The 25,663-nt window shown below is 39.3% G+C and overlaps 3 protein-coding genes and 2 pseudogenes across 3 annotated transcripts in view; 4 read left to right on the top strand and 1 right to left on the bottom strand.

Annotated features, from left to right (window-relative positions):
• The first annotated feature begins 478 nt into the window (after positions 1–478).
• Positions 479–3,412, top strand: LOC129109125 (C-C chemokine receptor type 1-like; annotated as a pseudogene).
• A 954-nt stretch (positions 3,413–4,366) lies between these two features.
• Positions 4,367–7,309, top strand: LOC129109126 (C-C chemokine receptor type 1-like; annotated as a pseudogene).
• A 1,818-nt stretch (positions 7,310–9,127) lies between these two features.
• Positions 9,128–13,053, top strand: si:cabz01093077.1 (C-C chemokine receptor type 2). The gene is made up of 4 exons (XM_054621105.1): positions 9,128–9,203; positions 10,914–11,041; positions 11,245–11,417; positions 11,925–13,053. Exons 2-4 carry the CDS (start codon positions 10,918–10,920, stop codon positions 12,645–12,647), a joined length of 1,020 nt encoding a protein of 339 aa, XP_054477080.1. The 5' UTR covers positions 9,128–9,203; positions 10,914–10,917; the 3' UTR covers positions 12,648–13,053.
• Positions 13,054–13,628: 575 nt separating this feature from the next.
• cabz01093075.1 lies at positions 13,629–17,874 on the top strand. Its single transcript, XM_054621753.1, has 3 exons — positions 13,629–13,816; positions 14,700–14,795; positions 15,179–17,874. The coding sequence occupies exons 2-3, from the start codon at positions 14,722–14,724 to the stop codon at positions 16,260–16,262; spliced, it is 1,158 nt and encodes a 385-aa protein (XP_054477728.1). The 5' UTR covers positions 13,629–13,816; positions 14,700–14,721; the 3' UTR covers positions 16,263–17,874.
• Positions 17,875–21,023: 3,149 nt separating this feature from the next.
• Positions 21,024–25,663, bottom strand: part of triob (trio Rho guanine nucleotide exchange factor b) — an 84,531-nt gene continuing 79,891 nt past the window's right edge. Inside the window, exons 57-62 of the mRNA XM_054621240.1 lie at positions 25,315–25,393; positions 24,716–24,916; positions 24,454–24,592; positions 23,974–24,160; positions 23,554–23,780; positions 21,024–23,502 (exon numbers count right to left, since the gene is read on the bottom strand). Of these exons, the coding sequence (XP_054477215.1) occupies positions 23,359–23,502; positions 23,554–23,780; positions 23,974–24,160; positions 24,454–24,592; positions 24,716–24,916; positions 25,315–25,393 (977 nt within the window). The 3' untranslated portion in view covers positions 21,024–23,358. The remainder of the gene's footprint in view (positions 23,503–23,553; positions 23,781–23,973; positions 24,161–24,453; positions 24,593–24,715; positions 24,917–25,314; positions 25,394–25,663) is intronic.

Here is a 25,663-nt window from a genome sequence, read left to right as displayed (position 1 = left end):
TAAGAAATGGAAATTGTTGTGTTAAGAAATGTTTTACAACTGAATTTTGTTGTGCATCCCCGTGGTGTATATAGGCAATACAATCTGCAATTAAATCTGTTTATGTGGAACAAAGTTTTGCTCATCATACATGCCTGTAACTTTTTTAATATTTTCTACTGTGGTTTTCATGTTGGAAAGTACTTGCCCAATACTGTACATTGTTCACTAAATCTAGCTCATCATTGCTCTGATTGAATTACAGATTTGTCTACATTACAAAGGAGTAAAAAATAGCTTTAATTCTGACTATAATCAGTTGGTTTCCTATTCTTACTTACTATTCATCATCTTTACTTTTTATTTTAACTGCTGGCTCCTGATAAAGATCTTGTCACAGGAAATGACAGCTGAACTTTTGTTTCTGTGCTGCTTATTCATAGGGGAGTGCAGACTTAGAGACAGTCAGTTCTTACATATTCACACATTTGAGGACATCGTTTCCATAAAGATCCAGACGGAGCCCTGAAGGGAAGCCACTGACTGTATCTGAGAGGACATCACTGAGATATCACCATGTCAGGTGAATGCATTGTGACAACTGTACATGTTTTGTATAATGTAGATGATTGTAATAGTGTTGTTGAAGAAATATTTGTGTGTGGTCATTTCTAATGTCTTAATACACTGCTGCCCATTTTCCACTTAAATGCAAAAACACTGTTATGCGGACAATTTAATTTCTTTGGCTTTCCATTTGGAAGGTTTTCATTGAGAGGTGCACTGCAGATATAAAAGGCTGCATAAAAGACTGGATGAAATTCTGCAAATATATCTGGGGACTTAATTAAAACCTCCTGCGACCCACCTGTGGGTCCCGACTCATTCTTTGGGAATGACTGCTTCATACTATATGTATTTTTCCAATACAAAGCCTTCAAACATGAATCATAACAATCATAATGAAATCATAAAAATAACAGTTCATAGGAATTCTCAACTGAAGTAACTTAAATACCATTTCAATACTCCAAAATATGTCTAAAATAACTGCATACGTGGAACACATTTATGATGATGGACAGTATACAGCAAGTCCGTATGCAACCTCATATGAGCAACTTGGCAACAGTGTTTTATATTGGTGATTTAAATTTAAGTCCCTTCACATTTAGTGTTTTCATTGTTTTGTCTACCTTTTGTATATAAATAGTTTGTAAATTACCTATGAAGACCAGCAGGGGGCATAATATCCTTCATTATCAATTGACTATGTTATTCAACCAAATTGTATTATTTCTCTCTCACATTGGTGACAATCCGTAAAAGATAGTTTTGGTTTTGTTTGCAGATAGATTTGGTTAATTTAATTTTATTCATTTGGTTTTATTTCTGTTTTATGATATCCATCCCTTTGATTTTATGCCTTCACACCAACGCGGTGGAGTGGAATTTTTTTTTGTGTTGCTCACAGCATTGACAAATATGACATTTACAGTAATATTTCACTGTGAACAGCTTTTATTTGAACTACTTTCTGGCAACAACAACAAACAAAAAAATAGTCCAGATGAATATGGTTGAGATGATGTAGTTAAAACTAGTTAATGTTATGACTCAATGCTGTGAACACCAAACCTAAATTACATCCATTACCTGTATCTCCACTAACAGCATGTGTTTCTCAATAGTATATCTTAATGTGCAAGGTTAAATGTTGTTAATGTTGTATATTTTTCTGCAGATGATGTCGAAAATAACACAAGCTACGACTATTCATCCTATTATAATGGAGTTATATATGATAGTTTCAGTCCTTGCAGCAACACCGAGTTGGTGGATTTTGGCAGGGTCTTTCTGCCCACTCTCTATAGTTTGGTATTCGTCCTCGGCATCATAGGTATGTGTGTGTTTGAGAGGGGAGAGAGAGTCAATGAGCGAAACCATTTCTTTACATATGATGCACAATAATCTGGTATATTAAACCATGTCTCCCTCCCTCTCCCAAGGCAACGGTTTAGTGGTGTGTGTTCTGGTGAAGCACCGCAATCAGACCAACCTGACAGACATCTGCCTCTTCAACCTGGCCGTCTCCGACCTTGTCTTCGTCGTCACGCTGCCTTTCTACGCTCACTACTCCATGGTCGGTCATTGGCCTTTCGGAGACTTCATGTGCCGTTTCGCCTCTGGGTCCCATAACACAGGGTTCTTCAGCAGCATCTTCTTCATGGTTGTCATGACACTGGACCGCTACCTGGTCATCATGCACACTAAAAAGGTGGCAAAGTATCGCACTCTGAGGGCAGGCTTCGCTCTCACCGCGTTCGTCTGGACTCTGAGCTTGTGTGTCTCTCTGCCCGCCATTCTCTTCACAAAGGTGACAAATGAGTCTAACGGGCTGTCTTGCAACTACAAACCGGAAAACGAAGCCTGGAGGCTCTACAACATCTTCACCATGAATGTATTGGGTCTTGTGATTCCCTTGTTGGTGATGATAGTTTGCTACTCCAGGATGATCCCCATACTGATGAACATGAGGAGCACGAAGAAGTACCACGTTGTCAGGCTGATCATCTCCATAGTGGTCGCCTTTTTCCTATTCTGGGCCCCGTATAACATTTCCCTTTTTTGGAGTTTCTGAAATCTCCAGCTATATCGGGCGATTGCGACTCGGAGGCAAATTTGAAGCTGTCAATAACAGTGACCGAGACCATTGCTTACACTCACTGCTGCCTGAACCCCATCATATACGCCTTCGCGGGACAAAAGTTCATGGGAAGGGTCTTGCGCATGCTGAGGAAATGGGTGCCTGGGATTCTCCTTCCTTCGGCCAGAGAGTTTTCAGATAGCTCACACAGGAAAAGCTCATTCATGTCCAGGACCTCTGTTACCTCCAATCTCATCATGTAGGAGGCGGATGCCAGATTATGTTTGGTTTCATGGACATTGCTTGAGCGTTGACATGTTTTGATCTGGGTATTACTGCGGGCCGTATTATCATTGTTCATGCTGCAGGATTTGTTTTGTCACATACATTTCCCACCTATGAAAGTGTTTCTCATCAGCATTGTCTAATCTTAAAAAGTGCCACGAATGTGTACATATCATATTTAGACCCTGTTTGATTTTAATACATTTCAAGTTTACACTGGAATATTTTATATTGACGACGACATGTCAGATGTGTAGTGCCATCAAGTGTGATCTGATGATCATCAGTATCACTTTATGATCTCAGGTCATTTCTCTCTGTGCTATGCAATGCCCCTCCATTTTCGGCTGATCATTTGACTGTAAACCATGAACCTTTTATGTTTGAACTGCTGTAACCATAAAGTTTGTTTATGCATTGTTGATGTGCTTTAAAAACGTTCACATGCTGGTTGATGCACCTGCAAGCTAAAGAGGAACATTCATGCTGTATGGTGTTAAACAATAAATGCTTTTTTTAAACTTTCCTTGTGTTCTTTTTTTTTTCACTCAAATGGGTAGTGATGACTCAAAAGGCACAAAGTAACTAACACAGGGTTATGTTGCACCTTGTGTACATTCAAACTACATCATTTATCAGGGGAAATGATGTCAACGGTGTCATGCTGTGGCTGGTAGTTTCCATGAATTTTGCTATATTTCTATCTTTATTTGTTGTTGTTTTTTTCATATTTATCAATAATGGCGTATGACAGAATACATTCATCAACATCTGAAAAGGAGGCGTGGGGATTGGATTCAGTGGACTTTAAGGTGCTCACCGCCAACAGCGGACCAAGCAGCCAGTCCTGATGGACCAAACACCACCAAACTCCCCAAAGTAGGAGAGAGAGAGGAGCCAGGTCTGTTTTTGTTGCTGCTTTTTACATTTCTTATGATGCAAAGTAAAACAAATGCATTACATAAATGTACTACTTTTCTGTGTAGTCTGTGTTAAGAAATGGAAATTGTTGTGTTAAGAAATGTTTTACAACTGAATTTTGTTGTGCATCCCCGTGGTGTATATAGGCAATACAATCTGCAATTAAATCTGTTTATGTGGAACAAAGTTTTGCTCATCATACATGCCTGTAACTTTTTTAATATTTTCTATTGTGGTTTTCACGTTGGAAAGTACTTGCCCAATACTGTACATTGTTCACTAAATCTAGCTCATCATTGCTCTGATTGAATTACAGAATTGTCTACATTACAAAGGAGTAAAAAATAGCTTTAATTCTGACTATAATCAGTTGGTTTCCTATTCTTACTTACTATTCATCATCTTTACTTTTTATTTTAACTGCTGGCTCCTGATAAAGATCTTGTCACAGGAAATGACAGCTGAACTTTTGTTTCTGTGCTGCTTATTCATAGGGGAGTGCAGACTTAGAGACAGTCAGTTCTTACATATTCACACATTTGAGGACATAAAGATCCAGACGGAGCCCTGAAGGGAAGCCACTGACTGTATCTGAGAGGACATCACTGAGATATCACCATGTCAGGTGAATGCATTGTGACAACTGTACATGTTTTGTATAATGTAGATGATTGTAATAGTGTTGTTGAAGAAATATTTGTGTGTGGTCATTTCTAATGTCTTAATACACTGCTGCCCATTTTCCACTTAAATGCAAAAACACTGTTATGCGGACAATTTAATTTCTTTGGCTTTCCATTTGGAAGGTTTTCATTGAGAGGTGCACTGCAGATATAAAAGGCTGCATAAAAGACTGGATGAAATTCTGCAAATATATCTGGGGACTTAATTAAAACCTCCTGCGACCCACCTGTGGGTCCCGACTCATTCTTTGGGAATGACTGCTTCATACTATATGTATTTTTCAAATAAAAAAGCCTTCAAACATGAATCATAACAATCATAATGAAATCATAAAAATAACAGTTCATAGGAATTCTCAACTGAAGTAACTTAAATACCATTTCAATACTCCAAAATATGTCTAAAATAACTGCATACGTGGAACACATTTATGATGATGGACAGTATACAGCAAGTCCGTATGCAACCTCATATGAGCAACTTGGCAACAGTGTTTTATATTGGTGATTTAAATTTAAGTCCCTTCACATTTAGTGTTTTCATTGTTTTGTCTACCTTTTGTATATAAATAGTTTGTAAATTACCTATGAAGACCAGCAGGGGGCATAATATCCTTCATTATCAATTGACTATGTTATTCAACCAAATTGCATTATTTCTCTCTCACATTGGTGACAATCCGTAAAAGATAGTTTTGGTTTTGTTTGCAGATAGATTTGGTTAATTTAATTTTATTCATTTGGTTTTATTTCTGTTTTATGATATCCATCCCTTTGATTTTATGCCTTCACACCAACGCGGTGGAGTGGAATTTTTTTTTGTGTTGCTCACAGCATTGAAAAATATGACATTTACAGTAATATTTCACTGTGAACAGCTTTTATTTGAACTACTTTCTGGCAACAACAACAAACAAAAAAATAGTCCAGATGAATATGGTTGAGATGATGTAGTTAAAACTAGTTAATGTTATGACTCAATGCTGTGAACACCAAACCTAAATTACATCCATTACCTGTATCTCCACTAACAGCATGTGTTTCTCAATAGTATATCTTAATGTGCAAGGTTAAATGTTGTTAATGTTGTATATTTTTCTGCAGATGATGTCGAAAATAACACAAGCTACGACTATTCATCCTATTATAATGGAGTTATATATGATAGTTTCAGTCCTTGCAGCAACACCGAGTTGGTGGATTTTGGCAGGGTCTTTCTGCCCACTCTCTATAGTTTGGTATTCGTCCTCGGCATCATAGGTATGTGTGTGTTTGAGAGGGAGAGAGAGAGTCAATGAGCGAAACCATTTCTTTACATATGATGCACAATAATCTGGTATATTAAACCATGTCTCCCTCCCTCTCCCAAGGCAACGGTTTAGTGGTGTGTGTTCTGGTGAAGCACCGCAATCAGACCAACCTGACAGACATCTGCCTCTTCAACCTGGCCGTCTCCGACCTTGTCTTCGTCGTCACGCTGCCTTTCTACGCTCACTACTCCATGGTCGGTCATTGGCCTTTCGGAGACTTCATGTGCCGTTTCGCCTCTGGGTCCCATAACACAGGGTTCTTCAGCAGCATCTTCTTCATGGTTGTCATGACACTGGACCGCTACCTGGTCATCATGCACACTAAAAAGGTGGCAAAGTATCGCACTCTGAGGGCAGGCTTCGCTCTCACCGCGTTCGTCTGGACTCTGAGCTTGTGTGTCTCTCTGCCCGCCATTCTCTTCACAAAGGTGACAAATGAGTCTAACGGGCTGTCTTGCAACTACGAACCGGAAAACGAAGCCTGGAGGCTCTACAACATCTTCACCATGAATGTATTGGGTCTTGTGATTCCCTTGTTGGTGATGATAGTTTGCTACTCCAGGATGATCCCCATACTGATGAACATGAGGAGCACGAAGAAGTACCACGTTGTCAGGCTGATCATCTCCATAGTGGTCGCCTTTTTCCTATTCTGGGCCCCGTATAACATTTCCCTTTTTTGGAGTTTCTGAAATCTCCAGCTATATCGGGCGATTGCGACTCGGAGGCAAATTTGAAGCTGTCAATAACAGTGACCGAGACCATTGCTTACACTCACTGCTGCCTGAACCCCATCATATACGCCTTCGTGGGACAAAAGTTCAGGAGAAGGGTCTTGCGCATGCTGAGGAAATGGGTGCCTGGGATTCTCCTTCCTTCGGCCAGAGAGTTTTCAGATAGCTCACACAGGAAAAGCTCATTCATGTCCAGGTCCTCTGTTACCTCCAATCTCATCATGTAGGAGGCGGATGCCAGATTATGTTTGGTTTCATGGACATTGCTTGAGCGTTGACATGTTTTGATCTGGGTATTACTGCGGGCCGTATTATCATTGTTCATGCTGCAGGATTTGTTTTGTCACATACATTTCCCACCTATGAAAGTGTTAGTCATCAGCATTGTCTAATCTTAAAAAGTGCCATGAATGTGTACATATCATATTTAGACCCTGTTTGATTTTAATACATTTCAAGTTTACACTGGAATATTTTATATTGACGACGACATGTCAGATGTGTAGTGCCATCAAGTGTGATCTGATGATCATCAGTATCACTTTATGATCTCAGGTCATTTCTCTCTGTGCTATGCAATGCCCCTCCATTTTCGGCTGATCATTTGACTGTAAACCATGAACCTTTTATGTTTGAACTGCTGTAACCATAAAGTTTGTTTATGCATTGTTGATGTGCTTTAAAAACGTTCACATGCTGGTTGATGCACCTGCAAGCTAAAGAGGAACATTCATGCTGTATGGTGTTAAACAATAAATGCTTTTTTTAAACTTTCCTTGTGTTCTTTTTTTTTTCACTCAAATGGGTAGTGATGACTCAAAAGGCACAAAGTAACTAACACAGGGTTATGTTGCACCTTGTGTACATTCAAACTACATCATTTATCAGGGGAAATTATGTCAGCGGTGTCATGCTGTGGCTGGTAGTTTCCATGAATTTTGCTATATTTCTATCTTTATTTGTTTTGTTTTTTTTCATATTTATCAATAATGGCGTATGACAGAATACATTCATCAACATCTGAAAAGGAGGCGTGGGGATTGGATTTAGTGCAGTGGACTTTAAGGTGCTCACCGCCAACAGCGGACCAAGCAGCCAGTCCTGATGGACCAAACACCACCAAACTCCCCAAAGTAGGAGAGAGAGAGGAGCCAGGTCTGTTTTTGTTGCTGCTTTTTACATTTCTTATGATGCAAAGTAAAACAAATGCATTACATAAATGTACTACTTTTCTGTGTAGTCTGTGTTAAGAAATGGAAATTGTTGTGTTAAGAAATGTTTTACAACTGAATTTTGTTGTGCATCCCCGTGGTGTATATAGGCAATACAATCTGCAATTAAATCTGTTTATGTGGAACAAAGTTTTGCTCATCATACATGCCTGTAACTTTTTTAATATTTTCTATTGTGGTTTTCATGTTGGAAAGTACTTGCCCAATACTGTACATTGTTCATGTAGTGAATAGTATTAATTTTTTCCTACTGTGTCTTTAATGAAACATTTATCTGACAATGACAAGCTGTGTCTTTAATCGGAGTCAAAAAAAGTTTTAACATTTAGCTGAGATGTTTCAAGAGATATGGTAAAAAGAAATTTGTTACAAATTAAATATTGTTGTAGGAAATAACTTATTAGTAGTCTTTAAGTACCATGACAAAGGCAGCTTGTCGTGTACATTTCATTAAACACGAGCATATTAAAATATATAGTTAAGTTGATCCATTTAGATATTGTCATGTAAATATTACATTCATATGTATAAATGCACACATACAAATCTCAAACACAGTATATTTTGTTTATGCTTTCACATCACACTATCACTGTGCACATTGCGGTAAATGTTATGAGTTCTCTTAGAAGGTCAAATACTCCGACCAGGGCGTTCTAGTGCCTGATCGTACGATGGAAAAGAACAGAGACACATAAAGAAGGAATGTGCTTTTACTGCAGAGAAACCAGATAACAGAAGCCCTTTTTACGACCAACTGATAAGGCCCTCAGAAAGTCTAAAGTCTAAACCAAGAGCCGCCTTCCTCTCTTAGGGACCTATCATATTCAACTCATAAAACCTATATAACATGATGCGCACTCTGTATAAGCGCCTTTTTAGTTGCTGAACTTCTCAGTACTGCTAGGCCCGTGCACGTTCAACAGCTGGGCGATATACTCCTGTTATCCTACAATAAATGTCACATTTGTTTTAAGATGAATCCGGTGTAGAAGTCTCTCTTGTTTTCCACTCAACAATATTGATTTTAACTTTAAAAAAACTTCTGCATTTCCTGATGAGCTAAATGTTATTTTCAAAAGTTTCACCTAGTTTTCCTATCACCAAATATCACCTAAGCTGTATCTTTGCAAAGATCAAAGAAAAAGAAAGAAGCTCCTCATTAGAATATCTTTTCCCCATACTCGTTTCATGCCACATGTTAACGCATAAGGGAGAATTCTCAGAAAACCACACTGACACCTCTTTGCAGAGGAAACAACAAAACCAAGAGTTCGCCTTACCAGAAATGAGGTCTGTAGCAGGATTTGACACAAAAAGTGAGCAATGCAAGTTGACAGGATGACACGCAAGTTTGATGCTTGGCACAACAGCATAAAATTTCAGAAGCAGTGATTTTGGCAGACAAAGCGGTAAGCACAAAAAAAATTCAACTTTTACATGTTTAGCTGCTTTTTACTAGACCTCCTTCACCTCCTTCACCCTTAAACAGTGTGGAGTTGAGGATTATGTGTAAAGGGGTGTGCGTGTGTCTAAACACAGGAAGTGAGGGTCGGCATGGTTGTCAAAGCTGGTGGTTGTTGATGGTGAGATGTGGTTTGAAAGAGATCACATGAATTTGATTATGGTCTGAGTAGGAGGAAGTGTGTGATATTCATAGAGACATCTAGAGTGGTGATAGTTGCTGACAATGTTGCTTGTACCTCTAACATTATCGTACATTCAGAGGGAGAGCATTCAGTCGATAATGTCAAGTTATCAGCTACAATCCACGTTGAAATTATAATTGCAATGGCTTTCCTTTAGATTTGGAAAATTGTTTTTATGTTTAAAAAAGCAGCAGTTGAACTTTGTTACAGATACCTTTTTAGGCATGAGTCACTGAATGATGGTTGGACTTGAAAGGTTTAACTTAAAGGGCAGGAAAGTCCAGAATCATCTCTAAATTCCCTCACACTCACATGTGAAATACTTCTTCTTTAGTTAATCGTTCATCAGTTCAAAATGTTCAGTGTGGAACATACACAGTTCAGTGATCATGATGGTGGAGCATTGTATCTATCATAATTATGATGAAACATGCCATCTGTTTCTTGAAGATTTGTGAACACTTCAGAGCAAATGAAGAGGAGAAAATAGAATCAGGAGTCAACAGATCCCATTATTGACATTGTAAGTAGTAGTATTTTTATTTTTATATTTGAGTCAGCCACTTTGGCTTCACGAATGAGATGACATTAAAGTCAATCTTAAGGATTGGCTTGAAGACACACAGGAGTCTCGTCCCATGGGAAAAAAGAATTGGTTTTATATGGATCTAAGATTGTTCTACTGTAGATGGTCACATTTTCTGCCAAACCCTCTGTTAGTAATCTATTATTTCTGGTAGACAGTAGTCTGAGTTGAGAGAGCAAAGGACCAAAGGAAAGTGAGAAACAGGATTAGGCTCTTGGCAAGAAAAGCTGAATGTTCTGACAAAGAAAGTTTAAAACTGTTGGGTGGTACTCTTGTTTTCTGTTGTTTTCACTTTTAGTTTTTTGGATGGATTGAAGGTTTGGGAGGAACACCACGGTAAAAGTACACTTTTCCAAGAACAACCCAGATCTGTGTTAGCATTGAACTCAAACGCATGTTGCATTAAGTCCGACAGCTTGGAAGTTTCATTTGAAGGTCAAAGCAGTATAACCACAAGTCAATGTCTTATATAAATGAAATGAAAATAAACCCATGAACATGGGTACTTAGTTCATTAGGAGAGTAGGTGCGCACACACAAAAAAGGTAGCCACCAAAATGTGAAAAAGGGCTCAAATTGTAGCGAATGCTAAACTTTGTTGTGTAATATTATCATCAATATTATAACTTGTTTGTAATTTCTATGATTAGTTTTTTACTAGGAGCGATTATATTGATGTTTATTCTGGTTGTTGATTGTATGATGAGACTTACTTGACAATACTTCAAACTTGACAATAATATAATAAGATCCCTAGGTCACGCCGACCCATCACTCTAGATATTTTGTACTTTGTGTAGTTTTGTACTGGGTCTGATTTAATACCTTTCATTTCATAACCTGTTAACCCAAAGTAATCCGAGTGTGTTCTGTTCCTCCTCACACAGCATTATGAACATATCTTGGGAGTATGACTACAATGAAACCTGCGATGACAATCTGGGTCCAGAACTGCCTGATGGATCCAGGGTCTTGCTGGTTCTTTACTACATGCTGTTTTGTCTAAGTCTGCTGGGTACGTTCAAAAACACCTGAATGTTGAAGAAAAATAGAGACATGTATTAATCTCTTTCCACATCTGAATAAACATTTGCATTTTATGCATACAGCTAAAACGGATTCATGCAACAGTCAGTCATGTGCAACAGTTCTGTTCTACAGTTTTCCACCGGAAACATTAAGAAAAGTAACAACTAATGATTTCAATTGATTTCACAGGAAACTCCACAGTACTCTGGGTTCTCCTCCGGTACATAAAGCTGAAGACTATGACGGACGTTTGCCTCCTCAACCTGGCCCTGTCTGACCTCATACTGGCTATAACCCTGCCCCTCTGGGCCTACAATTACCCAAACCTTGCATCATGCAAACTGATGACAGGAGTCTATCAGGTGCAGATCAATTTATTTTGTTTAAAATATAAATAAATAAATATATATATGTATTTATATTAATTGTGTACAATAACAAATCACTCATAATTTAAAACTGAACAGGCTTTGGTTACTTTTGACTTTTCTACAAAGCAGATCTCAAAAGATTTGTCATGGCATTTATTTATTGTTAAAAAAACTTACACTGCATCTGAAATATCAATGCAAGTATGTAAGGGTGTCTGAGTAGTTATCTTTCTCTATTACTCTGTGAGGTATAATAATACATTTTATTCAATTTTTTCAAAGGGCAAAATGAATAAATGTTTCTGTATAACTACCTTTTTTTCATATATAATGGGGTCGATATTCTGTCAGTAACTAAGGTGAGATCGGTTTCTATGGTAACAAAAGCTTTCCTGATGTTATGTGTGAAACCACTGCTGCATAATGTCAGCTGTACGAAAAACCTCAATGAGGCCAGTAAAGCCTGATTCTGATTTCACTTCCCCCCCCTCTGAACAGTTGGGTTTCTACAGCGGAACTTTGTTTGTGACCCTAATGAGTGTGGACCGCTACCTGGCCATCGTCCACGCCATTGCAGCCATGCGAGCCCGGACACTTCGCTATGGAATCACAGCCAGCATCACTATCTGGGTTGTTTCTGTCATCATGGCGCTCCCTGGGATGATATTTGCTTCTTTGGAGATAGATGAAGATGACAACAGCACCCAGTGCCAGCCACTGTACCCAGAGGACAGGCAGAGCTTTTGGAAGTTACTGCGAAACTTCAGCGAGAACACAGTGGGCCTCTTCGTGTGCCTCCCCATCATGGTTTTCTGCTATGTGAAAATCCTTGTCGTGCTGTCCAGGTCCAGGTCCAGGAACACCAAAAAGGACAGAGCTGTGAAGCTAATATTCATCATAGTGTGTGTGTTTGTGGTGTGCTGGGTCCCCTACAATGTCACCATTTTCCTACAGACACTGCAGCTGTTCCTGGACAGCCTGGACACCTGCAAGGCTTCACAAACCATCAACTCTGCCATGGGCTTTGCCGAGATCATTGCTCTGTCTCACTGCTGTGTGAATCCAGTCATCTATGCATTTGTAGGGGAGAAGTTTAGGAAGTCACTGGGCAAGGTGCTGACTAAATACCTTTGCTGGGGTCACCAGAGCAGAAGGACTCTCAGCCACAGAGACACCACAGAGAAAGAGACTTCCAACACACCTGTAAAATCAGATTATTAATAATGATAATCACACATTGCTATAAAGACGGAGCAGTGTGTGCGTGTGGTGTTGTGAATGTGGCTGGAGCTCAGAGCTGTAAAATGGTATTACATTCTTTGTTTGGGCCGATGTTAATGCATGTATGAGGATTACAGAGTTGGAGTTGCAGATCCATAATCCGTCAGCACCAAAGTGTGCAAGCGTGTGATTAGTGGTTAGAAATTGTATCATTAGCACAATATTTCAATGTCCAAATGAATATTTAGGTCATTTTATTATTATTTCTATGCATTTTGCAGACGGATATATGGCTTTTACTCGTCACTGAGATTATTAACAGTAAGAACAAGGGGATCTTTTATTTTGAAAGTGTATAGAATTTTATGAAAAAAAAAATTCTACAAATCATGTAAATCCAGATATATGTGAAGATTGTAAAACAATGTTTTTTGTTAAATAAAGAAAATAAAAATCAAACTTGTGCAGAGCAGAATCCCTTTGTCACATAATGCATCTGACTAAACAAGCCAGTGTTTAGTCATCTGGGCCTTCAACTCAGCTACTGTCTGAATCAAAATGATGCATAAAACATTTTAAGAGCTGTAAAATGTGATAGTCACATCTTAATTTGAACTTTACTTATTAGTCAGAACTTTCCCCTTACAAAGAAAAAGTAATATGCTCCCTATACTGTTCTGTTTTGAAATAAATGTCAGTCATAGCTGCATTGATGGCTGTATCTGTAGTAACACTTCTGCCATGCAGTACAGCACAAGCACATAGAGCTCTGCAAGCCTCCAGCTGTGTGTGGCTGCAGGTCTGGTCCGAGATGCATTGCATCTTTCAAAGCTTGCACATGTGGACTTGTGGTTCTGCTCATCCGCAGACACTGTGGGCTCTTAGATTAAGTTTTCGAAAGTATTTCTCAGGAAGTTAGAAACCATATGCATCTCTCATATGCAAGCATACAAGCCCACCTAAAGCTTGGGTGATGGGAGTGTTTTTAAAAGAGGTTTGCGCACCACAAACAAGGTGTGAGAAGTGTCTCTCCTGACTCGTAACATTACATTATGAGCTTGGATTCTGATCTGATAATTTCTTTGCTTTGATCGTCCACCTCAGCATCTTGTGATCCAGAATCAACACCACTATCAACTGACTTGTTAACGGCACCGGCAGGTTTGCAGGTAACATTTTTTTTTTTTTTTTTTTTACATGCACATGCCATATGTGTCATATCTGTACAATTGTTATGTGATAATAAGCTCAACAGGTGTTGAAATGAATTAAAACTGACTTACGCAACTTAACATGAGGTCATTATTAGTTCAGCTATTACAAGAGGTTCAGTTGGGGTTTTGAGGTTTAATACACAATACAATCAAAGTATTTACTTCAGTTGATTGAAACAGAGTGCTATACACTATCTTAATGTCTTTAAAATACACTTTAAAAAGGAGCTCAACAAGAGACAAGGAGGAAGAACTACTTTCAGATATGTTTCCTGTATTTGGATAGTTTTAAGTACTTGGATTCATATCAGATACAACCTCAGGGCAATAAACCACCCAATGCTTGTCTTGCTACACGTCCAGGGGAGAGGAAATTCCTTCTCAGGCCACTGCAAAACACATTTGTGTTCAAATATCTCTCTCTTTAACAATAGAACATAATTTGGACACCAGCATCACCTAGACAAAAATCTGAAAATTACAAAGCACTTAAAGCGGTGGGATTACTTTACAGTAAATCTTGTATTTTCTTAGCCTATCAGGGATACCTTTATCCAAAATCATCTTTTTTCTATTAAATTACATATAGCAGGCAAATACACAAAGAATGATCTCAAACCCATCAACAGCTATACGCATCATCTGATCACTTTTACAGTTCCTCACAATGAAAGAGAGAGATTGAAGCAAGTGAAACTACCTAAACTGTCTACATGTTTTATGCAAAATCAATCAGCAGTTTCATTTTTTCCCCCACCAATTTTCTGATTCTTCAGACACCATACACACCAATTTACTATAGAAAGATACACCAAAAACACTGGCATGCTTTGTTTAGATTTTTTTCCAGGAAGCTGACAATGGCCACAACTATCCCTGCTATCGTATCCTTCAGTGGGACAAGTGGGAGTCCATCAACAGAAGACTTACCAAGGTAAGATTAAACCTATAGCCTCTACACAGAATACCATATTTTGTTCGTTTTGTCCCTCAAATCATCATAAAGTATGTGATGCATTTTTGTCAGCTTGTTCCTTGCTAGCTTCCACTGTTTAGAATTACTGCAAGCCTGGTATGGGAATGTTTATTAGCAGCTAGCAGCTGAGCATTTCATTTCAATCTAGTATTTCATTTCTAATATGTATTTTGCCCTTACATCTATTCTGCTGACATATGTTCCTAAATTGGGCTGAAAGGCTACTTGTTCTTGTTGCTTTTGTTTGACGGTGTTTCTTAGTTAAAAGGTTTTTATACAACAAACTGAGCTGAACTAATCATTCATTTTTCCTTACTGGTTTTGTTTCGGTTTTTCACCAGCTCTTCTACGGCATCCTTATACGACAACATTAGTGCAAGCTCCACAGAATACTACTATGACTATGACTACCCTGAGGAGGGCTTTGGGAGCTGTACGTATGTGCGTCATGGGGCCAACTTTCTCCCAGCCCTCTACTCCATTTTCTTCCTCCTGGGTTTGCTGGGTAACGTTCTGGTCATCTGGGTCATAGCTTGTGGCGTGCGACTCCGCAGCATGACCGACGTGTGCCTCTTAAACTTGGCTGCTGCCGACCTGCTCTTGGTGTGTACCCTTCCCTTCCTCGCCCACCAAGCCCGGGACCAGTGGCTGTTTGGGGATGCTATGTGCAAAGTGGTCCTGGGGACATATCATATCGTCTTTTACTGTGGGATCTTTTTCATCTGTCTAATGAGCCTCGACCGCTACTTCGCTATAGTACACGCCGTTTATGCTATGAGAGCACGGACGAGGTCCTTTGGGATGATCGCAGCTGCTGTTACTTGGGTGGCTGGATTTTTGGCTTCTTTCCCCGACCTTATCTTTCTCAAACAGCAGCCTGGTGCTAATATGTCTCAGTTCTGCTTCCCTGTGTATCCCACTTCGAATGACCAATCCAACATTCACATGTGGAGGATCTTCAGCCTTTTTAAAATGAACATTTTGGGTCTGTTAGTCCCGTTTTTCATCATGGTTTTCTGCTACTCCCAGATTGTCTGGAGGCTGCTGTACAGCCAGTCATCCAAGAAACAGGCCATCCGTTTAGTTCTAATAGTGGTAGCCGTTTTCTTCTTCTGCTGGGTCCCCTACAACGTCGCGTCCTTCTTCAAAGCACTGGAGCTGCTGCAAATCTATACGCAATGCGAAAGCAGCAAAGCCATCAGATTGGCTTTAGAAGTCACTGAGGCCATAGCCTACTCACACAGCTGCCTCAACCCCATCCTGTACGTGTTCGTTGGGGAAAGGTTCAGGAGGCACCTGCTGAGGTTGATAAACAGGGCTCCCTGCAGGTTCTGTCAGGTGGTCAAGGACCTATTACCTCAGGACAGACGCCTATCAGTCTACTCACACACAACCAGCCTGGACGAGAGGAGCACTGCTGTCTAATGTGCGTTCTTGTTATTTCTATCAGTGTGGTCCTCTCCACACGATAGGATAAGTATTGATGAAGAACGTGTGACTATGTACCTTTTGCAAGGCACAACCCTGATCTTATGGTCCCATGATGTTGCAGTAGTTATGTGCAAGCAAACAAAGTGTACCATGTGATATTTTAACGTACATTTATATATCTTTATACTTAGTTAATCCTATAAACAAAAAGAAGAAGGATATATGGAATTGTAAATATAGTTTTGGATATGCATGGTAATCACGCTGCTGGCTGAAGCCGAGTGAGAAACTGTGTCAACTAGATCAGCTGTCAACAACGTCAGCATCAGAAGCCCGAGTAACCTCATTTATTCATCAGCTGCCAAAACAAACAGACAACAAGCCAGAGATGAACTCAGATACCGACCATTTCCTTTCATTGAATCTGGGGTGCCACCATTAAGAGAAGTGAAATAGATACGTATTATATTACCTCTCTCACCACTGCATCGGTTTTGTGTACCAAACTGTGACAGAACAAAATGTCCCCAGTGTAGCTGGAAACATTAATGTTGCAAGTTGCATAGCATATGTTAACAGCAGATTTGCACCTCACCACAACCCATAGAAAACCACAACCTGAAACGAGGAGGAAGTGTACAACCAGGTTGTTAGTTTAACCTTTGCAGTTTCTGTGCACAAATTTTACATTTTGCTGTCAAATTGTGGAAATGTATCTGCAATATTTCTACTGATGTGAATCAGAATTTCATAAAACTAGGTCATTTTTAAAAACAATATACTCTATATGCTGTCATGCAGACTGACTTAGCATCCCATTCAATCGATTCACAGTTAAATAAAGTTGTGCATTAGACTCTTTCCCCATAGAAGGCATTTTTTTAATATATAGCCATGGGATTAGAAACTTGCAGACCATGTAGAAAGTCAAAGTTCCTTTTCTTCTTTTAAGCTTATTACTCTAAAAAGGTTGCTTTAATTACTGTTCTGTACACATTTGAGCTGATAGCAACACATTTTTGTTGAAGTACAGTTCACATAAATATCAGCAACATTTCTTTGTATGTAGTTTTTTTTTTTAGGTATTGCACCCTCATAAAGTTGGGCAACGAGAGAGAGGGGGTTAAAAACTGTGGAAAAAAAATTGCAGTCCATAAACACCAAATCCTTTTCTGTTTATTACCTAAAACCCTAATGACATCACTGTGATATTGTCAGGGGTGATACCACAAGACAGCCAAGCACCTTAAGAAGTGTAGCCGAGTGGTTGTGGTGCATACAACTGCAACTTCCTCTGTCTAATTCAAGCTGGGGACATTTGTTGCATGTCTCCCCCCCTCTCCCCCCCTCTCTCTCCCTCAAAAGGAAGGAGTGACAGCAGTTTTTTCCAGTAGATTTTCAATAATGGTCGCATCAGTATGTTTATGTTTGTATTCTATTGTATGATGCAGCATTATATCCTTAAGATAAGCTTCAAATTGTGAGCATCTGTTGTTGTTGTTGTTGTTGTTGTTGTTTTTTTAATCAAAGCAACCATGCTGGTGTTTGCAGACTGAGTGAACCAACGATGACAGATGTGTTTGTTATGTTGATGTTATGCTCAATATTTTTGTACAATATTATTTTCAATAAATTTGTATTAAATACCAAACGTACTTTATATATACATATATATATTTGTTTTCCCTTCTGTACACTGTTATGTTCTTATTGTATTTCTGCATGCATCTCCATTTGATGATTACATTTTGGCCCCTTTTGGAACTTTGTTATCAGCATTATTCGACTGATTCTAATGCAGCAGTTGTGTGGACGCTATCTCATTCATGGGAATTTTGCTTGTCATGATTAGAAATCAAGCAATAAGCTGAGGCTTCTGAGAGAGTCAGCAGCAATGCTCGGCAGACATCACGGACACGTATAAGGAAACTCTGCACAGGCTGCAGACCGCTGCAGACGACACACACACACACACACACACACACACACACACACACACACACACACACACATTACATTACATTTAGTCATTTAGCAGACGCTTTTATCCAAAGCGACTTACAGTCAGTAGTATATTACATATCATTCACCCATTCACACACTGATGACAGGCTACCATGCAAGGTGCCACCATCAGACTCTAACTAACATTCATGCAACATCCAGTCCACACACACACACACACGCACACACACACACACACACACACACACACACACACACACACACACACACACACACAGCACAGGAGATACTGGCAGCCACGTGTTTTGCACACTCACGAACACAAACCTGCATTGCGCAGCAGCACCGTTAGCGCCCCCCTCCGGAGAAAGTAAGAAATCACAGCGGGCTTGTTGTACACACGTGTCTGAACAGACAACTTCCCTGCTCGTTCATTTTGAAAGCGTCCAGTCCCGTCTCTGTGTCCCAGTATAACCAGTCCACTCAGTCTAAATGAGGCCCAGCAGTCACTGTGACAGGGGACCGACGGCCCCACACGTCCTACGCAAAGGAGGATCGCCATGAACCACACCCAGCATGCACCTGTTGGGTGTGTTTGATTTGATTCCTTTATGGTGCTGGCCGGGTGATGCGGTGCTACCCCCCCACATCATGATATCATTCTATTTTTACTATGTCGATGGAGCTTTTTTTAAAAAGATAACTTTAATAGTTTGTTTTTTTCAAAATAATGAATGTAAAGACTGCAAATGCCCAGTCTTGACATTCATGTACAATCACCAAGGATAAAGAAAATATAAAGCTAAAAGATTGACGTGCGTCTCTAGATAGGTGGACATATATTCAAGTTAGGTATTAAAAAAAATAAACACTTTTTATCAAGAGTTTAAAAGGGTAAGATCTAACAACATTAGATGACTAGTTGCATACCATTTTCTAATAGCAAAGCTTTGGTTAACTTACCAACAACTGCATGCTTTGCAATTTTATAATATGTAAGAGAGTAGAAAGTAACTTCACTGGAATAATTCATCTTTACAGAAAAAATGTCAACAATTCTAAAATTCCCCACAATAAAATGAGTGGAGGGAACTATTTAACTATTCACTATTTAAGGTGAAAGAGACTATTTCAGCTGAGATTCAAGCGTTTAAACAGTCTTAGAGGTTTGATGCAAGCCATGGTGAGCTGTCAACCTAAGTACCTCACTATATATGTATAATGATGTAATTCCTGTGAACTCTTTGTTAATCTCACAATGGAAGTTGGTTGGTTTCTGTTGTTTTTCACAATGTGAAAGACTCTGTCCTCACTACTATTGTACTGTTCACTATTACCTTCACTAGTGCTGCTTTAATCAGACATGTTACTTGACGATGGACAAGTAGTGTGATCATTAAACCATTAAATCAGTTTCTTTGTGCCATCTAGTGGTCTTTAAGAAACTGGTAACACAGTGGGCCTACTGTACATTGTTTGATTATAATCTTACAGTCCATTGATGTTTGTGTGTAATTTCCCTGCAGAGAGACTTTCGAAGAAAAAAAAGCATTTTTTTCTCATAGATGACTTGATATATTGGTGATTCACCTATTTAAACCACAAAAAGATGTGTCAGACAGGGATTTAGATAAATGAGTGAAAGCTGAATTCAGTGGGTGACTGAGACAAAAGGATAGCCAGAAGTTGCAGTAGGTGAGATTTATAGATAGTATTGATTGAATGCTGGAAGAAAAAGTCAAATAAAAACATATAAACATTCATGGAAATATCATGCAGCATTTGTTTGTTGGCAAGTTAATGAACCATAACATAGTACATACTATGCCGGGATACTGTACCTTCACACTTAACAGCTTTAGCAAGAGATGTTAGAGATTGTGACAAACATATCCTCTGTGGTTTCATGCAAAATATTTGCTGCTGCTGCTAGTGAGAAAAACAACAATGTTTCACATCTGATAAGAAGGTGTCCTTTCACACATCTGTGTACCATCACCGTTTCCTGCATAATCGCATGCAATGACACAGGTACTGCAGGTGAACCGGCCAATCGGCATATCAAAAGATAGTTATTGGTAATTGTCAACAACAAAGTGTCAGTTTTTAAAAATATATTTGAACAACACATACATAAGGATGTGCATACAGTTTAAAACTGTCTTTCTGGTAACTTCTAACTCTCTATAGTATTGTGAAAAAACAAGTATCTGACATGAGAAGTGGGTTGAGGATGAGGGGAAATTGTATGGTCTACTGACTCATGCACAGCATCTGCAGAGGACAGATAAGATCAGCATCATCGCCTCTCTGGTTTCTTTTCTGGGTTATCACAGACACAAATCTTAATCACAGTAAATACATTAGCCTAGTGTTACTGTGCACATCTTGTTTTATCATCTTGCTTTTCATTGTTGGAAACAAGGGATTTTCCTTCATTGGTCTACATATCAAGTTCATCATGCTACACTTCTGATGCAGATGCTTACCTTTTCTCATTGCTTCTTGTTTGAAATGGAAACAATCACTCAGTGTAAAACATGCCTCTTACAGTATTGAATGTTTATTATTACTGTTTTCATACACTTTGCTTGACTGTGGACCTGTTCAGGGTTTCCCCCTGCCTTCAAGCCGTAAATACAGCATCGCCTCGCCTTCCAACCCTCAAAGCTTATGGGAAATCATGAATTAATAATACAAGTTTCAAGACAAATGACATTTTCATGTGTGGGTGCATGTGAGTATACTGTATATGCAAATAAAGTTTCAGAGACACCAATTGTTCCTTGTATGTTTAATGGCAAAATAACAGAGGACAAAATAAAATATTTACAACACTTAGTAACATGTAAACACAATCTTCTGTACAAAGAAATATACATGCAAAAATAAAAATAAGTCATAATAAGACATTCAAAATGACATTGCTGCAGTCTTGTTCTATTTGTATTTAAAATATGACATAGTTATGAGGTTTACATCCTGGGTGTGGGCAAACTGCCCGACCCTCTCTGTACATCTTTACATCATGTATAGGCTGGGTTTCCCAAAGGCATTTTATTACTTTGATCATAATCTTCCATGAATAGGCTTTGAGAGAATTTGATAAACTGATTAACAGCATGATTTTGGGAAACCTAGATCCACACCAATAAATAACAATGACACAAAATGAGAGACTGAGACTGTACAGACAAACTTCTTTAACATCAAATCAGACAGTAACTCTTACAACCTTCAAATAAAATAAGTAACAAACACACGATTAAGTTCCACCCACCTCTCTAGGTCGACTCCCTCAACTGGCACTTTAAAATAAAAAGTTTTCAATAACTTCATAACCTAAAGACATCAACTCATTCAAATGATAACAACTGGAAGAGACCTCTTTCATGTCAGATACCTGTTAATGCTGAATTATATTTTTATCCAAGGGATACATTTTAACTATTGGTGGAAACAAGATTTGTGTGTCTCCAAAAGGGTTTAATGCATTTTCCAATAATTTCAAATCTGTGGTGAGCGGGCCATAATGAGACATTTTTCCAGACCCATTGCTTGTTTAAAACATCAACCAAGTCTTTCTTATGACTTGGTTATAACTGAGATGCTTAAAAATCTAGCGACACACACCAGAACCTACCTACAAAAGCCAAACAAACTCACACGGCAAACCACTTTGTGCACAGCTCGAAACAAGTGAAATATTAGTTTTTTTTCAGAAACCACCAAACAATTCCTTATTACAATTAGAATAAATAAAGCCAGACTGAACCAATGTAAACACTCCTGTGTCCTGATTCAGTGTGGTCTGTTATAACTTAACATGAGAAATCATAAAAAACACATTTTAGCAGGAAAAGAAAGCATAGTTAACTTTGGTTTTGGTACAGAAAATAAAAACATAACAATGACAAAATGAAAGCATAAGTGCCTATATTTTATAGATACACATTTTTAAACATTATTTCCAAAAACCCGCCGCTTGTCTGGGGTTTTCTGAAGATATTAATACTGAACTTAATACATAAGAGGTAACACAATACAGACATCTATCGCAGTACCAGGTACGTACATGCCTTTTTAAGAATACGGCTACAACACAAAGTCTTCATAAATAGTTGCATAAATGTTAAAGCTGCAACATTGCACATGGAAATTGATGCAAAATACGAGTGCATTTCTAGTAGCGGTTTTTTTTTCATAGTGAAAATCCAGCTGCTTAGGGCTTGCAGGGAGTGACTTACTTCACCAACTGCATGGTCTCAGTAATACTCGGCAAATGATATAGCTTTTGATCATTTGAGACAAAATGTTCAAAATGAGAATGAAAGGCAGGAATACGTTATTTACAAATAAGGCGGATGCAGGTAAAAATCTGAGAAGCTTTGCCTAATAGCTTTAATGCTTATTTTAAGTTAATTTCCTTTCTCTTAGTGTCACAAACTGAAATGATTTCACCTTTCAAACTGAACGGGGGCATAAAGATAAGCAAACTATTGCACTGAATGTAACTATAATGTGTTTCTGGAAAACATGGTTTTGGTCTTCATATTGTTCACAAATAAGTGGAACCTGCTGATGGGTGCCACTTTGTTCACACAACTCATTTCTCTTGTTTTCTTTCTACTCACTAACTCACCTTTGTTTTCCAAAAGGTATGAATAAAGACAGTTCTCTGTATTCCTCACTGTACATGGTTTCATTTACAAAAAGTAATCTCTCGTTAGAAAAGAAACATTTTCTTGTGTTCAACTGAAAGCAGCCTGAATTACTCTTATTATACAGTATTCTATTTCCTCTGTTCAACACTGTCCGAAACACAAGACTTGCTCAAGCTTGCTAAAGGAAGCTTGTGGAGAAAGCTTGGTTTCCTCTCCCTCCTAAGTCAAGGTTTGAAATCTCAAACAGATTCCAACAGTTCATTTGTTTGTGCAGGCATAATGACAATATGCCAAGGTTAAGGAGGGGAGTTGGGGAGAGTCAAGGGGTTTTATCAGCAGAGATCTATCAGTCAGCAGCAGCAGGACTTTTGTGGCTTAGTGAGGGAAAAGGTGATCACTGTGGAGGTTTTGCATGTGTCTACAGCACATGTTACTTTCACATCTACCTAGGGACCTGTTTGTTAGATGTGGTTAAGCAGACGGCTGTGAAGGAAGGCCTTAATGGTGCCAATGGGCCGAACATCGTTCTGGTGTTTCCTTCTCTCGATGAAGGAAATTAGTCTGGAGGTGTCCAGATGTGAGGTGTGATGAGATGTTGGCAGCGCCTGTGGCTGCGTATGATTTAAGGTGGCGTGGCCAGGGTCTCTGTGTATCACACCTCGAGGCTGGAGCCAGGGCTCCAGCAGGCAGGACGCTGCAGAGGGCCGTCGCTCCGGCTCGCCCTGGAGCAGCAGGCAGACAAAGTCCCTGGCAGCTGGGCTCACACCCTGGAAGTAGTCCTCAGGGAAGCTGAAGTCCAGGCGACAGATGTTCAGACACGTCTCCTCCAAACTCTCATCCAGGAAGGGAGAGGCGCCGCTTAGTACAATGTAGGTCACCACCCCTGTAGATCATCCAGTCAAAAGACCAGAAGATCAATCAATAAATAGGTTAGTCAGTCAATAAGTTAGCAACAGGAAATTATGGGATCTGTGTATCAAGTCACCGTGACAATATATTACCTAACGATGTATTTCTGTACGCGTTTCTTATGATGTTACATGCAATTTACAAACTACTCGTGCTTGGTTACAAACCTAAGCTCCAGAGGTCAGACATCGGCGAGGCAGGCTGACCCAGGATCAGCTCAGGAGCAGAGAACTCTGGGCTACCCAGGAGAGGGTGGATGTAGACGGAGGGAGGGTTCAGCTGAGTGGCATCCCCAAAGTCTGTGAGCTTGATCACTGGCTGGGAAGACGCATGTTCCACCACGATGTTCTCTGGCTGCAGGAGCAAGGGAAAGCTTTAACTTTTGACATTAGACCCAGAGAAACATCGTTATTTACACCAGCACATCCAGCGGCCAAACTGAGACGGTAAAAGCTGAGTCTCAAGTGGTTGGCTGACTCTCATGATAGTTAAATTCAGCTCCCAGAGCCCAAGCTGATTTTGGACCGTTTTTGATCAACAATACTGACTTATATGAACAGATTAAATAATTGATTATCCAAACACCTTTTACCAAATCTAATATACTAATTATTTAGCTCTACACTGGTATCAGAATTTGTATTTACCTTGAGATCAAGGTGTGCTATCCTCCAGCTGTGCAGGTAGTGGAGAGCTTCAAGAATATCTCTGAGGTAGAGAGCCACCTTCTCCTCTGTCAGGTTGCCCCAGCTCACTATGTAGTCCAGGAAACGTCCCTGGTCTGCCCTGGAAACAGAAACACATAATGCAATTGTACATCATTAGCAACTTGAAATTCACATTTTTTTTTAAATTTCTTACAAACAACAACGAGTCACAACAACTACATGGAAACACAACTGTACTTACAGCTCTTGTACAAGTACGTAGCTGTTGGCCGTCTCATATGTGTCCAGCAGCTTGACCAGGTTGGGATGGTCCAGAACCTGTAGGACACGCACCTCCTGCAGCACCTGCTCTCGAAGCAGCAGCTTCTTGTTAATGTGTTTTGCTGCAACTGTCCGTTTACTCCCTCTCTGGTCACACCGCTTAGTCACTGAGAACCGGCCCCTGGGGAGCAGAAATGAAGGTTTAGACGAGTATGTGAATACCTGTTTAATACAATGTTACATTTGCCTTAATCTGGATCGCAGATGGATCAGGTATCTATAATGTATTTGTCTGGACTGGATTTAACAGGATGAATCAGTTGGGGATGATACATACACTTAAATTTGTCAGATCAGTCAGTAAGTAACCGGAGTCAAATTCCATGTATGCATACGCATACATGGCCAATAAAGCTGATTCTGATTATCCCAGATATCAGTTTATTTTGTATATGGTGTTCACATGCTCAAACACATTGACAGGATACTTCAAATCCCGGATCAGAGACGGGTTGTTCATGTCCATGTAAACACACTCAAAAAGAGTTAAAATTAAAGTTTTTATAGGTACATTCTTACCTTCCTAGCTCAGTGATCTCTGTGTAGTGGGACTCAAAGCTGCTTTTCCAGAAGAATTCACTGCCATCATCAGGGGTTCCTGAAAACACATTCAGGCTGGATCAAGTATACTAAGAAGGAACATGGTTTTTAAAGCGAGTGTTGCCCCTCTGGCTTCGAGCACAGCCATGTAATTAGAACTTTTTCATATTGTTTGTTTGACAGAAATTAAAGATCAATTATTGTGTACAGTTGTAATACAGTAACTGAGGAGGTGTTAGTGGCACAATATAACTAATAATTAAGCCTTACAGATCAATTCCAGGCAACTTACTGGCAAATAGTTAAAGGGTTTGTATTGTGAACAGAC

Source organism: Anoplopoma fimbria, chromosome 20, assembly GCF_027596085.1.
Source record: "Anoplopoma fimbria isolate UVic2021 breed Golden Eagle Sablefish chromosome 20, Afim_UVic_2022, whole genome shotgun sequence".
Taxonomy (NCBI): domain Eukaryota; kingdom Metazoa; phylum Chordata; class Actinopteri; order Perciformes; family Anoplopomatidae; genus Anoplopoma; species Anoplopoma fimbria.
This window is presented reverse-complemented; position numbering and strand designations above follow the sequence as displayed.